Below are 17,541 nucleotides of genomic sequence, written 5' to 3'. Positions count from 1 at the left end.
GTTTGAGTAAGATAATTTTTGTGAATTGTCATGATTTATCTTGCCTCTCAAAATCTATTTTCATTCAGTTTATATATATTTGTAGCATAATTCAATTGTCACAGCTTTCCATGTATATGATACATAGACATTCGATAAATACAATTTGCGAACTATGTAAGTAAAAAGATGGAATTTTCCACTCTTTAACTTGAATCAACAAGGAATCTTTTCAGTAGAGCTTCTCCAAGGTTTTTATTTACATACACATTTTTTAGGAACACTTAAAAATATGGCAGGGGGCAGTCTTAATTTCTAATATTACCATTTGGTAATAATACACATTTTTATCCTGCCATTAATAGTACAAACTCCCTTTCTCTCCTTTGCTCTTGTTCAGGAGAAAAGCAATGTTAGAGTACTCCACAAATGGCATTTGATAGTGAAATGCAAAACTCATAATTTAATTAATGCTTCTATGAAATAAATTTTTTATGAAATAAAGATGCAATATTTTAGAATATAGGTGTCTTTCTTAAGCATCCTGGAAGAGAGCGTATTGTCAGTGTCCTGTAGGAATAATAAGTGGCAAATGCACTTGGCAGCTTCTTCATCTGATCAATAAAGCATGATGAGGTTAAATGACTTCTCTCAGGTTGCTTATGATTTATTATTCTGCGTATAACCTGACTGCAATGGCACGCTTCGGAACCTCTAGATAAGCAGCCCCTCATTTTATTTTATGGGACAGAATCACATGGCCTTTAAAGAGATCTCCACTTCTTTTGAACCTGATTCTGGCTGCCTAGTAATGAAAATAATTTGTATGAAATGAAAAGGAATGGAAATAAAAAGTAAGCACATATTCTAGCTGCTCTGTTCCAGTTCTGAGACACCAACTCTCAAGACACATCACTCATGTAAAATCGCTCCATAATATTTACCTCTCATTTTTGCAGCCGTATCAATAACTAGCTCTTGTCATCTTCAAAGTGCTTCTCAAACATTAAATAATCTCAGGTTACACACTCTTCTCTTTGCATCTATCTTGACCAGCTGTCAAAGACAGCAATTTTTTACCCTCAATTTTATTTCTCTTGGCTCTGTGTGGCATCAGCAGTAAATCTGAATAGGAAATGAAAAGGTAAAACTTTGTGTGTTCCCATAATAAAGACAGCATATGATTGTCATTAAGCAGGGTAGACTTCAGGTTACATTAGGTCGTTTATGCCTTTTCAGTTATATATTCAACGAAATGTTTTTATCACCTTTGAGTCTTGGTTAAGCCTTAGGTGGAAATTTTGAGGATGTAAAGACAAAGAAAACTAACTTAAGAATGTTGTTTAGTGTTAATGTTATTATTTTGATTTATCTAAAATAGTGTACTATAAATATTTTGGCCAGATTGTAAGATGAAATAAAAATTGGAATTCATATTAGTACCAGTTCTTTACAAAACATAAAAAGTAATGTCTTAACTCTGAACTTGCATTGCTTGCTGATTTTATATAATTTCTTATTTTTCTGGCCAATAAATGAAATACCAAAATTCATTTCTTTTTAAAATTTTCTATGTTTAAAAAATGTGGCCAGGAGTCATTCATTTATATCAAATCTTAGTAAATTTTCTCTTTCAGTTTCAAGATGCCAAGCAGGTGTGTGAGATATTGCCTACAGAACTACTGCCTGATTCTCAGCTCACTGAAGTGAATCTAAAGTGCAAAAGCAATTTTTCTACTTAGTGGTAGTAGGATGCTTTCTAGAGGTTAAAAAAATAAAAAATTAGAGATTAGCAACATATCAACTTTCAGGTGGACCTCTCCTAAACATTCATAATTCACTTACTCTCCTGCAAATCATTATTCCAAAGGTTTGATTCACTTGTAGCCCCCCTTGGGTCTTAAATCAGACTTCAAAGCACTCCTATCATTCATCCATTTTCAGAACTGCCATTAGAAGTGACGGGAATTTGGCACAAAAATCAATGACAGGATGTATGAGCACTTTCTAATTTTCCTTCTTCGAGTACCATCTCAAGTACAGTCTGTGAAATCTGTTTTTTAAAGATACTTTTTCTTCTTGCTATCATTTCAAATAAATTGAGTTCAGGAACTTGCGATATGTATTCACATAATTTTTCAGGAAAAAAAGGATATTTATTGTCACTACTTTTAGTTTCTTCCCAAAGTCATTTAAAAATCTTAATTAAATCTTTTACCACTGATATTCTTCCTTAACTTATGGTCCTTAAAAAATGTGGACCTAGATTTACCATTACTAAGTAAAAAGTTGTTGTATCAGTTACCTTTAATTATTATTAACACCTCTTGAATATATTTGATTTTCTTTACCCTGGCTAATCATAGATTTTTAGGTTGTTTATCTTTTTTATAAAGAGAAGGATAGCATCATTTTATCTTTTTTATAAAGAGAAGGATAGCATCATTTTATAGGTAAAGAAACAAATTAAAAGAGTAAGCCTTTATTAGCTTAAGTACTTAATACTGCAGGCAGTGTTTTCATTTTTCCTTCCATACCTAAAAGTGGGTTTACAGTATAAGTACTCTGTCTAGACACCTATTTGAAGGGTTGAAGCAGAAAGCATGAACAGCAGAAGAAAAACAGATGCGTAGGACTTCATCAAAATTAAAAATTTTGTTCATCAAAAGATTTTTATCAACAAAGTGAAGAGACAACCTATAAATTGGAACAAGTTTTGGGAACCATATACTCAGAATACATAAAGAACTTTCACAACTTAACGGCAAAAAGACAAACAACCTAATCAAAAAAAGAATAGACAAAGGACCTGAATAGACACTTTATCAAGGAAAATATTACAAATGGCCAACAAATGCATGAAAAGATGCTCAATGTCATTAATCATTAGGGAAATACAAATCAAAACCACAATGAGTTATCACTTCACCCCCACTGAGATGGCTGCGATTAAACAAACAGAAAATAACAGGTGTTGGTGAGGATGTGGAAAAATTGAAATCCTCATCCATTGCTGCTGAGATTTAAAATGGCATAGCTGCTGTGGAAGACTTTGGTGGTTCCTGAAAATATTAAACATAGAATAACTTCAAGAACCAGCAATTCTACTCTAGGTATATACTCAAAAGAATTGAAAGCAGAAATGCCAACAGATACTTGTATAACGATGTTCATAGAAGCATATTCACAATAGCCAAAAGGTAGAAACAAACTAAATGTCTATCAACAGATGAACAGATAAACCAAATGTGGTATGTATATATGATGGAATGTTACTCAGCCATAAAGAGAAATCTGGTCCTGAAACATGCTACAACATGGGTGAACCTTGAAAGCACTATGTTGAATGAAATGAGTCAGTTACAAATGGACAAATTTTGTGTGATCTGAGCTATATGAAATAGAAAAGGCAGATGTATATGAACTAAATTTTATTAATGGTTACCAGGGGTGGCAGGGTTATTGCAACATAAACAACAGATAAATTGATACTCTCATATATATGATTTTATAAGCCACCAAGTGGAGATTTATAGAAAAATAGCCAAAAAAAAAGATTTGAAATACAGGGAAAAAAAAAATCTCATTTCTAGTAATCAAAGAATTGCAAATTAAACGTAGTTTCCCTCCTATGTCAATGCAGATATTTTAAATACTGTAAAGTATTGACAAAGAAGTAGAGACTGCTGGATTAAACAATTTTCCAAAAAAATATATTAGTTCCAATATATATGTGGCGACTTTGGTGAAGGGTAAGACAGTACACAATACTGGGGAAGCCAGCACAACTTGTCTAAGTCAAGGTCATGGAAGCTCCATAGACACATCCAAACTCCCTAAGGAATCAAATTACTGGGCTAAGGGCTGTGGGGACCATGGTCTCAGGGAACATCTAGCTCAACTGGCATAACACAGTTTATAAAGGAAATGTTCTACAGTCTACTTTGGTGAGTAGTGCCTGGGGTCTTAAAAGTTTGTGAGTGGCCATCTAAAATGCTCCAATGGTCTCACCTCATCTGGAGCAAGGGAGAAAGAAGAAAATCTAAGACACAAGGGAAAGATTAGTCCAAAGAACTAATGGACCACGACTATCACAATGTCCACCAGGCTGAGTACAGCATAACTAGATGCCCAGGTACCACCACTAACTGCTCTGACAGGGATCACAAAAGAAGGTCCCAGACAGAGCTGGAGAAAAATGTAGAACAAAATTCTAACTCACACACACAAAAAAAGACCAGACTTAATGGTCTGACAGAGACTGGAGAAACCCGGACACTATGCCCCCAGACACCCTTTTATCTCAGTACCTAAGTCACTCCTAAGGTTCACCCTTCAGTCAGATATTAGACAGACCCATAAAAAAAAAAAAAGAAAAGAGACTAAATGGGCATACCAGCCCAAAGGGCAAGAACAAGAAGGCAGGAGGGGACAGGAAAGCTGGTACTAGGGAACCCAAGATCAAGAAGGGGAGATTGGGAACATGTTGACATGTCATAGGGTTGGCAACTAATGTCACAAAACAGTACGCATATGAATTGTTTAACGAGAAACTAGCTTACTCTGTAAACCTTCATCTAAAGTACAATAAAAAAAAATTTTTTTTTAAATAAGATAGGCAGTTTGAATCCACCAGCTACTCCTTGGAAACCCTAAGGGGCGGTTCTACTTTGTCTGACAGGGTTGCTATGAGTTGGAATCAACTTGATGGCAATGGGTTAGGTTTGGTTTTGGTTTATTATAGAAGTAAATTTGCATAACTCCTATAAACTGTGTTCTTTGTCATCAGTATTTGACCTGATTTTCTAAATTGTAATTCTCCTTTCTGAATGTTTGTGTAGGAAATGCATCAACAACTACAACTGTGATAGACAGCAAAAATGGATCAGTGCCCAGATCCCCTGGAAAAGTGCTGAAGAGGACAGTCACAGAAGACATAGTGACGACATTCAGCTCCCCGGCAGCCTGGCTCCTGGTCATTGCTCTCATAATCACGTGGTCAGCTGTTGCAGTTGTTATGTTTGATTTAGTGGATTACAAAAATTTTTCAGGTAAGATAGATTAAATTTAGCTTTTAAATTAAAACAAACATAAACGTTCTCCCCAGACCTGGCTTTGTTTTTCCTTGCCTCATCTTAGTGTATGAAATAAAGAGCGCCACATGTGTGCCTTAGGGCCACTGAAGCTGAGTTCCTTTCTTGCTCTTCCCCTTCTATTCTCCTTCCTTGTGTTGGCAGACTTCAAAGGTACCCTTTATTTGCAGAGGTGAACAAAGGTTGAATGTTGCAGTTTCAGAAAGGTAATGATTAGAAACTTTGAATAGATGTCTAATTTGGGGGAAAAAAATGGGAGCTTATCCACCATTAAATACAAGATAATTTGTAAAATTTAAACTTAGTAATACAAAACAAAACAAAACAACTTCTGGGCAAAAGAAAAATTTGATAAAATATTTTTAATCCCCTGTATCCTCTGGCTCCAGGCTTCCTTTACAAACACAGTCTTACCTTCTTCCACCAAACTACCCTATTTTGAGTTACTGAAAATAAAGTGTGTTAAAAAGAATTTTCCCAGAATTGCTTGCCATGAGACACTGTTCCTTGAGTCCGTGTGTCCTCAGGGATTTGAGGCAAAATACAAATAATACAAATGAGAAAAGACAGATTTTCATATGGTCTATTCAATCTCTAGGAGTCCCTGGGTGGCAGAAATGATTAGGTGATCAATTACTAGCTGAAAGGTTGGCACTTCCAATTCACCCAGAGATGCCTCAGAAGACAGGCCTGGCAATCTGCTTCTGAAAGGTCACAGCCTTAAAAATCTTATGGAGCAGTTCTACTCTGCATACATGGAGTTACTGTGAGTCAGAATTGACTCTACAACCACCACCACGACTACAAATTCAACCTCTAAGTTCCCTGTCCTTCCCTCTGTTAGAGAATTTTTATTTATTTTTAAATTGTATTTATCTATTTTTACTTGGGACTGCCTCTATTCACTAAATTGTTTGAAGACAGGAATTAATCAGGTGCACAATAAATATAAAACGAACCAATGAATGGATTTATCATGCATCACCTTTTACTACAAGCGAAAGCATGTCATTAACCTCTTAATGGTGCTCTTTCATAATTGCACTCCACATTTTCTTTCTCCAGTAGAAGTGGAGGTAAAAAGAAAAGAAAACCAAACCCGTTGCCACCAAGTTGATTCCGGCTCATAGCGACCCTATAGGACAGAGCAGAACTGCTCCATAGAGTTTCCAAAGAGCTGCTGGTGGATTTGAACTGCTGAACTTTTTGGTTAGCAGCTGTAGCTCTTAACCACTATGCCACCAGGGTTTCCAGAAGTGGAGGTAGGACCTGGAAAACATAAATACTATACGTTCCATTTTATACACTCAAGGATCCCGTATTTATCTTTACGACACTTTATTCGCTCATTTTACAATTTTTTATCAAGTACTTACTATGTGTGCTAGTAAACAGCTATGCCAAAGATATCAAAAGAAATACAGGTATAAATATCTTGAAGTCATAGCACTATATTTTTTGGGTTTGTTGACACATAGGTGAAATTTAGATGACTCTGCTAGCTGCACTCTTGGTAGCTGGGCTTGAAATACACGTATAAATATCTTGAAGTCATAGAACTACATTTTTTGGGTTTTTTGACATGGAGGTGCAATTTAGGTGACTCTGCTAGCTGTAGTACTCTTGGTAGCTGGGCTAAAGTGAGAGCAACACGTAAGGGGTAAAGGTAAGACCCATGAATGTCAACCAAAGCAAAAGAGTATTTTCCAGAGCCATAAATGTCTTTTGTAAATAGGCAATACTCAAGTGTAGACTCAAAAAATATACAGTTGAAATGTCTATGATAAAAAATTGTAACTATGAGTAAAATATAGTTGGTTGTATTACTCTAAGAAATGTTATTTTCCTTGAGTCAATATTGACTATAGTATTTCACCTGTTTGTTTGCTTTTTAGGATTTCACTGATTCAAATTTTAGGACCAAATATGATCATAAAATACCATTCTTTCATTTTTACAACAGATTTATTTTAAGAATTGCATGCAAATCTAATATTTGTGAAGTTAATTTTATGAGTTGGGATCTACTTGACTGCAACAGGTTTGGTTTTTGGTTTTTATAGAAATTGTTGTTGAATTTGTTCTTAATTCTTTAATAAAATGAGCAGCTACCTAAAATTAGTTTAGATTTTTACACTGAAAAACAAACAAAAGAACAACAACAACAAAAAGTTGCCGTCAAATTGATTTCAACTCACAGCCACCCTACAGGACAGAGTAGAACTGCCCCATAGGGTTTCCAAGGAATTCCTGGTGAATTTGAATGGCCAACCTTTTGGTTAGCAGCCAAGCTGTTAACCATTGTGCCACCAGGGCTTCAACCTAAAACTAGTTCAGATTTTTATATTCAATTACTTAAATGTAAGACACATTTATAATCTATAGTAGAGTAACCATTAAAAAAAAAATAGACCACTGTAATTAGGTGCTATGGATTATGCCTATGCTACTTGCATTTCATTTGATAGGGCAAAAGATAAACTCTATATCAGTATTATTTTATTTCTTCTTTCAATAAGTGTTTATTAGGTACATCTTCTATGAAAGACCACCTCCTATGTTTCTTATACTTAATATCGATCTAACCATCTGTTCATTTCCTGAAAAAAGAAAACTGCAAGTCATGGTACAAATTTCCTCCGTACGTAATCAGTCATCATATCATGCACCTGGTAAATCTTGTATGTCTCATAATCTGCCCCTGCCTCTCATTACCACCATCTTCATTACTACATTTCAGTCCTTCATTTTCTTTTGAGGGGACTAATGCAATTACTTCGTGTCTACACCATCTGGTCTCTCCTCTTTAACATTGCTCTCAATGGTCTGTTCATAATACATAAATTTGATGAAGTTGCCCTCTGACCTAGAACTATTCGAGTATTTCCAATTACCTACCTATAAACTCCTTGGCATGAACTTCAAGTTTTTGGCTTTGCTCTTCATTTCTATTTTGCAATTCAGTTTATGTACTCTGTTTCCCAGTTATACTTACTACTATTCGTTCCTGATAGTGCTAGGGAACTACGTACATTCATTCTTTGTTGCCTCCACTCATGCAGTTTTTTTTTTTTTCTCGCTGTGTAGGAGCTCTGGTGGCAGTTGTTAAGCACTGGGCTGCTGACAAAAAGCTGGCCGTTTAATCTGCAGAAGAAAGATGTGACAGTCTGCTTCTATAAGACTGTAGCATCGGAAAGCCTATGGGGTAGTTCTACTCTGAAATATAGATATCACTAGGGTTGGTGACACCCAGTGGGTAACTCATGGCATCACCCTCCCTCTCACCCCTGTCCTGGGGTGAGTGGGGCTGTGAAACCCCATGGGAGGAGGAGCTCCACCCCACCGGTCCTGCCCCCTCTGGCTCCCCGCATCACCTCCCCTCTCCCACTGGCCAAGCCAGGGACCCTGCTCTCTGTCTAATGGCGGGCACATCCCAGCTGCAGCACCCTGACTGGTGGGAACCAGGGGATGGTAATGAGTATCACAGAGGGTGATGAGTGACACCAACCCCAGTAATCCCACTGCCTTGGCATCCTCTACCCTGGTGATGCCAACTCCCCCAACTCCCATCCCCCATTGCTGCTGTAGGTGCCACTGTGGACCCAGGGTCACTTTGTTGTCATCCCCTTTTACAGTGTCAGGGGGTGCGGTCCACACTCACTGCTAGCGATGCCACCGCATATAGGGCCCTGTGAGTCGGAATCAAAGCAGTGGCAGTGTTTTTTTTTGTTTTTTTTTTTAAATAGCAGAAAGTATAGTAGTTAAGAATGTGAACTCTGGTGCTGAATTTCCCTGGTTTTAAATCCAGACTTTAACCACTTACAAGCTGTATGACTTTGGGAAAATAACTTAGCCTCCCTTTGTCTCATTTTCATCATCTATAAAGTAGGAATAATAATAGTGCCATTTTAATAAGACTTAAAAATATTATATGAGGAGGTGGGGCCAAGATGGCAGAATAGCCAGACACTTCCGGCTATCCCTCTTACAATAAAGACCTGAAAAAACAAGTAAAACAATTATATTTATGACAAGCTAGGAGCCCTGAACATCAAAGGCAAAGTTACAAAATGGACTGACTGGCAGGGGAAGGGATAGATGGTTCAGAAGTGGAGAGGAGTTGCCAGACCTGAATCACCGGGATCCCTCAGGCACCATTCCCGGGAGTGGCTGTGGCAGGCTGCTGGTGCCATTCGGCCACAGTTTCCTCAGGGAGAAGCAGCCAGCCTTACAGCCTACTCATACCTCAGGAACCAGAGAAAAACAGCACTCTCGGCAAAAGCTAAGAGCTTGCATATATTTAACCCCCACCCCAACCCCAAGCCAGCTTCAGAGGCTGTTGATTTCCCTGGGCCTGAGATAGGTCCTGCTGAGTGACAGGAACCATTCTCCTGGCCTTGGAAAAGTAATAAATTCACAACTGCAGGGAAAGATAATTTGCCAGCTCCACTAACCTGTGGAGCTCCAGATAGAAGCAGTTCCTGTCCAGGCATAAATGGTCTGTGAACTTTGAAGAAGTTTCCCCCCTGCATGGACCTGTGTGAGCCTATTTCAAGAGAATAGACCCTTGTTGGCAGACTGCAACTGTTTCAGCTGTGTGGTGGAGAGGTGGGTGTTTGATGTTTCACACTGCTTTATCTATTAAGCAGCATCCTCACCTATGCACATCAGGGGCCTAAGGACTGGTGGCTCCACTCAGGTCACCCAGGCACCCATGACAGGGGTCCAAGGATAACAGATGCCTCCCAGTCATTACAACCAAAAGCATTGGGGGCCCATGGTCTGTCTGCAGGACCCACCCACATGTGCACTCTAGTGAAGAGGGATGCGCTTTCCATAGAGACACTTGGGGATGATTCTTAACCCCTGCCTTGTTCAGAGCATGACCCCCTGCTGCAACCAGATACTGGTACCTACAGCAATCACCCCTGCCCCTCTAAGACTGTAGGACAGAATCTGTACCACGCACTTGATGACGAGCTACCTGGACACCTGAGCTGAAACCACGCAAGAAAATTGAATGGACTCCTAGGCTGATATACCTGGTAACAGCTCTAGGCATCTGGTGACAGGACATCAGAGTTTTAAAGCTGCAAATAACCAAGCTAGCTCACTCAAGGAACTTATTTGGACACATCAAAACAAAGCAAGAAACTAGGATACAGTAAGCAAACATAAAATAAACTAATATAATAACTTACAGATGGCTCAGAGACAGCAGTCAATATCAAATCATATAAAGAAACAGACCATTATTGCTTCAACAAGCTCTCAAAACAAAGAATCAAGGGAACTTCTAGAAGAAAGTGCCTTCCTAGAATTACTGGATGAGGAATACAAAAGATTAATATATAGAACCCTTCAAGACATCAGGAAGGAGATCAGGCAATACACAGAACAAGCCAAGGAACACACAGATAAAGCAGTTGAAGAAATTAAAAAGGTTAATCAAGAACATAATGAAAAATTTAATAAGCTGGAAGAATCCACAGAGAGACAGCAATCAGAAATTCAGAAGATTAACAATAAAATTACAGAAGTAGACAAATCAATAGAAAGTCAGAGGAACAGAATTGAGCAAGTGAAAGGCAGAATTGGTGAGCCTGAAGATAAAGCACTTGGCACTAATATTTTTGAAAGAAAAATCAGATAAAAGAGTTAAAAAAAATGAAAACCTTAAGAATCATGTGGGACTCTATCTGATTGGAGTACCAGAACAGGGAGGGATAACAAAAAATACAGAGAGAATTGTTGAAGATTTGTTAGCAGAAAGCTTCCCTGATATCGTGAAAGATGAGAAGACATCTATCCAAGATGCTCAGTGAACTACACGTAAGGTAGATCTTAAAAGAAATTCACCAAGACATATGATAATCAAACTTGCCAAAGCCAAAGATAAAGAGAGAATTTTAAGAACAGCTAGGGATAAACGAAAAGTCACCTACAAAGTACAGTCAATAAGAATAAGCTTGGACTACATGGCAAAAACTATGCAGGCAAGAAGGCAATGGGATGACTTATATAAAGCATTGAAGGAAAAAAATTGTGAGCCAAGAATCATATATCCAGCAAAACTGCCTCTCAAACAAGAAGGTGAAATTAGGACATTTCCAGATGACCAGAAATTTAGAGAATTCATAAAAACCAAAAACAAAACTACAAGAAATACTAAAGGGAGTTCTTTGGTTAGAAAATCAATATCAGGTATCAACCCAAGACTAGAACACTGAATGATGCAATCAGAGGTCAACCCAGACAGTGAAATCACAAAAATAAATCAAGATAAAAAATGCTCACAACAGGGAAACAGCAATGTTATTATGTAAAAGAAGACAACATTAAAATAAGAAAGAGGGGCTAAGAAATGTTTTCATAGATCTTTCAAATGGAGAGGAAGGCAAGGTGATATAAAGAAATAAAAGTTAGGTTTAAACTTAGAAAAATAAGGGTAAATATTGAGATAACGGCAAAGGTGACTAAATATCCCACATATCAAAATAAAACACAAGAAAAAAATAGAGACTCAGCAGAAAAAAAGATAGACAACAACCAATAAGAGGAAAAGACAATATATAAAGAAAAATTTCTTAAGACAAAAAATTAAGTGGGATAAAGAAACTGTCAACAACACACAAAAAAAGACACCAAAATGACAGCACTAAACTCATACCTATCCATAATTACACTGAATACAAATAGACTAAATGTGCCAATAAAGAGACAGAAAGTGGCAGAATGGATAAAAAAACACAATCCGTCTATATGCTGCCTACAAGAGACACACCTTAGACACAAACAAACTAAAACTCAAAGGATGGAAAAAATATATCAAACAAACCACAATCAAAAAAGAGCAGGAGTGGCAATACTAATTTCTGACAAAATGGGATTTAAAGTTAAATCCACCACAAAGGATAAGAAAGACACTATATAATGATTAAAGGGATGATATACCTGGAGCATATAACCATACTAAATACTTATGCACCCAACGACAGGCTACGAGATACATAAAACAAACTTTATCAGCATTGAAAAGTGCGATAGTAAGCTCCACAATTATAGCAGGAGACTTCAACACTCCACTTTTGGTGAAGGACAGGACATCCAGAAAGAACCTCAATAAGGACACAGAAGATCTAAATGCTACAATCAACCAACTTGACCTTATGTACATATACAGAACACCCCACCCAACAGCAATCAATTATACTTTCTTTTCCAATGCACATGGAACATTCTCTAGAATAGACCACATATTAGGTCATAAAGCAAGCCTTAACAGACTGTAAAACATTGAAATATTACAAAGTATCTTCTCTGATCATAAGGCCATAAAAGTAGAAATCAATAACAGAAAAAGCAGGGAAAAGAAATCAAACACTTGGAAGCTGAACAATACCCTGCTCAAAAAACACTGGGTTATAGAAGACATTAAGGATGGAATAAAGAAATTCATAGAATCCAGTGAGAATGAAAACACTTCCTATCAGAACCTTTAGGACACGGCTTAAACAGTGCTCAGAGATCGATTTATATCAATAAATGCACACATCCAAAAAGAAAAAAGGGCCAAAATCAAAGAATTATCCCTACAGCTTCAACAAATAGAAAGAGAGCAACAAAAGAAACCCACAGGCACCAGAAGAAAACAAATAATAAAAATTGGAGCAGAATTAAATGAAATAAAAAACATGAAAACAATTGAAAGAATTAACAAGACCAAAAGCTGGTTGTTAGAAAAAATTAACAAAATTGGTAAACCATTGGCCAAACTGACAAATGAAAACCAGGAGAGGAAGCAGATAACCCAAATAAGAAATGAGATGGGCAATATTACAACGGACCCAACTGAAATTAAAAGAATCATATCAGATTACTATAAAAAATTGTACTCCAACAAATTTGAAAACCTAGAAGAAATGAATAAATTTCTAGAAACACACTGCCTACCTAAACTAACAAACAGGTAGAACAACTAAATAGACCCATAACAAAAGTAGAGATTGAAAAGGTAATCAAAAAACTCCCAACAAAAAAATAGCCCTGGCCCAGATGGCTTCACTACAGAGTTCTACCAAACTTTCAGAGAAGAATTAACACCACTATTGCTAAAGGTATTTCAGAGTATAGAAAAGAAAGGAATACTCCCAAACTCATTCTATGAAGCCAGCATATCCCTGATACAAAAACCAGGTAAAGACACCACAAAAAAAGAAAAGTACAGACCTATAAACCTCATGAACTTAGATGCAAAAACCCTCAATAAAATTCCAGCCAATAGAATTCAACAACATATCAAAAAAATAATTCACCATGACCAAGTGGGATTCATACCAGGTATGCAGGGATGGTTCAACATTAGAAAACAATTAATGTAATCTATCATATAAAACAAAAGACAAGAATCAATTGATGCATAAATGACATTTGACAAAGTTCAACACCCATTCATGATAAAAACTCTCAGCAAAATAGGAATAGAAAGAAAATTCCTCAACATAATAAAGGGTATTTATACACAGCCAATAGCCAACGTCATCTTAAATGGAGAGAGCCTGAAAACATTCTTCTTGAGAACAGGAACCAGACAAGGATGCCCTTTATCATCACTCTTTTTCAACTTTGTGCTGGAGGTCCTCGCCAGAGCAATTTGGCTAGATAAAGAAATAAAGGACATCCAGATTGGCAAGGAAAAAGTAAAAGTATCTCTATTTGCAGATGACATGATCTTATACTCAGAAAACCCTGAAGAATCCTCAAGAAAACTACTGAAACTAATAGAAGAGTTCAGCAGATTATCAGGATACAAGATAAACATACAAAAATCAGTTGAATTCCTCTACACCAACAAAAAGAACATTGGAGAGGAAATCACCAAATCAATACCATTTACAGTAGCCCCCAAAGATAAAATACTTAGGAATAAACCTTAAAAGAGATGTAAAAGACCTATACAAAGAAAACTATAAGACACTATTGCAAGAAACCAAAAGAGACCTACATAAGAGGAAAATCATACCTTGCTCATGGATAGGAAGACTTAACATTGTAAAAATGCCTACTCTACCAAAAGCGATCTATAGATGCAATGCAATTCCAATCTAAATTGCAATGACATTTTTTAATGAGACGGAAAAACAAATCGCCAACTTCATATGGAAGGGGGAGAGGCCCCAGGTAAGTAAGCATTACTGAAAAAGAAGAACAAAGTGGGATGCCTCGCTTTACCTGATTTTAGAACCTCTTATACTGGCGCAGTAGTCAAAACAGGCTGGTACTGGTACAACAACAGATACATAGACCAATGGAACAGAACTGAGAATCCAGACATAAATCCATGCACATGTGAGCAGTTGATATTTGACAAAGTCCCAAAGTCAGTTACATGGGGAAAAGACAATCTTTTTAACAAATGGTACTGGCATAACTGGATATCCATCTGCAAAAATATGAAAAAAGACGCATACTTCACACTATGCACAAAAACAAACTCAAAATGGATCAAAGACCTAAATATAAAATCTAAAACGATAAAGATCATGGAAGAAAACATAGGTACAATGTTAGGAGCCCTTATATATGGCATAAACAGTATACAAAACATTACCAACAACGAAGAAGAGAAACTGGGTAACTGGGAGCTTCTAAAAATCAAACCCTTTTGCTCGTCCAAAGACTTCACCAAAACGGTAAAAATATTACCCAGGCCTGGGAAAAAGTCTTTAGCTATGACATTTCCAGTCAGCACCTGATCTGTAAAATCTACATGATACTGCAAAAACTCGACTACAAAAAGACAAACAACCCAGTTAAAAAATGGGCAAAAAGATATGAACAGGAACTTCACTAAAGAAGACATAAAGGTAGCTAACAGATACATGAGGAAATGTTCAGGATCATTAGCTATTAGAGAAATGCAAATCAAAACTACAATGCAATTCCATCTCACTCCAACAAAGCTGGCATTAATCCAAAAAACAAAATAATAAATGTTGGAGAGGATATAGAGAGTCTGGAACTCTTCTACACTGCTGGTGGGAGTGTAAAATGGTACAACCACATTGGAAATCAATTTGGTGCTTCCTTAAAAAGCTTTTTTTTTTTTTAAAAAAGCTAGAAATAGAACTACCGTACTATCCAGCGACCCCACTCCTTTGAATGTATCCTAGAGAAACAGGAGCCTTTCCATGAACAGATAAATGCACACCCATATTTATTGCAGCACTGTTTATAATAGCAAAAAGATGGAAGCAACCAAGGTGCCCATCAATGGACGAGTGGATAAATAAATTATGGTAAATTCACACAATGGAACACCACGCATCAATAAAGAACGATGATGAAACTGTGAATCATTTCATAACATGGAGGAATCTGGAATGTCTTACGCCGAGTGAAATGAGTCAGTTTCAAAAGGACAAATATTGTATAAGACCACTATTATAAGAACTTGAGAAACAGTTTAAACAAAGAAAAAAATATTCTTAGATTGTTAAGAGAAGGGGGAGGGAAAAGAGGAGGGAGAGAGGTTTTCACTAATTAGGTAGTAGATAAGAAGTATTTTAGGTGAAGGGAAAGACAACACGCAATACATGAAAGGTCAGCACAACTGGACTAAACCAAAAACAAAGAAGTTTCCTGAAGAAACTGAATGCTTTGAAGGCCAGTGTAGCAGGGGTGGGGGTTTGGGGACCATGGTTTCAGGGGACATCTAGTTCATTTGGCATTATAAAATCTATTAAGAAACATTCTGCATCCCACTTTGGAGAGTGGCATCTGGGGTCTTAAATGCTAGCAAGCTGGTATCTAAGATGCATCATTTGGTCTCAACCCACCTGAACCAAAGGAAAAAGAAGAATACCAAAGACACAAGGTGATTATGAGCCCAAGAGATAGAAAGGGTCACACAAACCAGAGACGACATCATCCTGAGACCAGAAGAACTAGATGGTGCCTGGCTACAACCGATGACTGCCCGGACAGGGAACACAACAGAGAACCCCTGAGGGAGCTGGAGAGCAATGGGATGCAGACCTCAAATTCTCATTAAAAAAACCAGACTTAATGGTCTGGCTGAGGCTAGAAGGATTCCGGTGGTCATGGCCCCCAGACCTTCTGTTAGCCCAAGACAAGAACCATTCCCAAAGCAAACTCTCCAGACAGCATTTGAACTGGACAATGGGATAGAAAATGATGCTGGTGAAGAATGAGCTTCATGGATCAAGGAGACACATGAGACTATGTTGGCATCTTGTATCTGGAGGGGAGATGAGATGGCAGAGGGGTTTAGAAGCTGGCTGAATGGACATGAAAAGAGAGAGTGGACGGAAGGAGTGTGCTGTCTCATTAGGGGGAGAGCAATTAGGAGTATATAGCAAGGTGTATATAAATTTTTGTATGACAGACTGACTTGATTTGTAAACTTTCACTTAAAGCACACTGAAAATTAAAAAATATGTGAGTAACTATACTTGAGTGCGTAGTAAAGAACTCAATTTATCACAAACCTTTTACAAATATTAATTTTAATAGCAGAGGCTCATTCCTCTATTGTTATCTAGAGGATGCCTATTCTTGCTTTAATGTTACCTTAACTTAAATGCCACCTCCTTTCTGAAGCATTTCCAAACTTCTTAAAATAATTTTCTATACCTTGCTCTCTCATTCTTTAGCACTTTATGAGCACTTGTATTAAAAGTAGTTAACACAGTATATCATAATTATTTGCTTATTTGTTCATCTCACTTAGAAACCCAAAACTTCTCCAAGGAAGGAATATAGGCTTGTATTTCTCTGTACAACAGTTCCTGTCTTGTAGTAGCTTTTCTGACATATGTTGCTTAAAGGTATGATTAACACTGACATTTTGAATTTGAAATCATTCCTCAAATTACGAAAGAAACTAAGTATTTAGCATAAAGAATATTGTATTTCATCCCTTCACACAGCTTTTGATCAACTTTTGAAATTAAGATAACATTAAAATGCAAAAATTGTAAAATAAAAATATATTTATAAAAAATAGTTTTACTTATAATTTGTAATAGTTATGCATTTCTGCATAAAAATTTTGTCAAATGTAAGTGACCTAATACAACAGTAAACACTTACTATCTCACACAGTTTCCATGGGTCAGAAATTTGATACTAGGCTACCTAGGTGGTTCTTCTGATTCAGGTTGCAGTCAAGATGTTGGCCGGGGTTACAGTCATCTGAAGGATTGACTGGGGCTGGTGGATGCATTTCCGAGATGTTTCTCTCACATGGCTGTCAAATGAATGCTGACGTATACTCACAGCATGGCAGCTGGCCTTCTCCAGAGCTAGTGATCCATGAAGAGCAAGGCAAAAGCCACAGTGTCTTTTCTGACCTTGACTTTGAAATTACACACCGTCATTTCCACAATATTCTTTTGGTTACACAGGTCAACTCTAAATAATGTTGGAAGTGTTGCATAAGGCTGTG

At 37.1% G+C, this 17,541-nt stretch overlaps 1 protein-coding gene across 5 annotated transcripts in view; it reads left to right on the top strand.

The window, feature by feature from the left end:
* LOC100656542 (triadin) overlaps window positions 1–17,541 on the top strand; it is a 179,528-nt gene that overhangs the window by 62,785 nt on the left and 99,202 nt on the right. For all 5 annotated transcript variants that reach the window (XM_064290421.1, XM_064290419.1, XM_064290415.1 and 2 more), the window contains exon 2: window positions 4,821–5,030. In XM_064290421.1, the coding sequence (XP_064146491.1) occupies window positions 4,821–5,030 (210 nt within the window). The remainder of the gene's footprint in view (window positions 1–4,820; window positions 5,031–17,541) is intronic.

The sequence above is a fragment of the Loxodonta africana genome, chromosome 1 (genome assembly GCF_030014295.1).
Source record: "Loxodonta africana isolate mLoxAfr1 chromosome 1, mLoxAfr1.hap2, whole genome shotgun sequence".
In the NCBI taxonomy this organism is placed as follows: Eukaryota; Metazoa; Chordata; class Mammalia; order Proboscidea; family Elephantidae; genus Loxodonta; species Loxodonta africana.
This window is presented reverse-complemented; position numbering and strand designations above follow the sequence as displayed.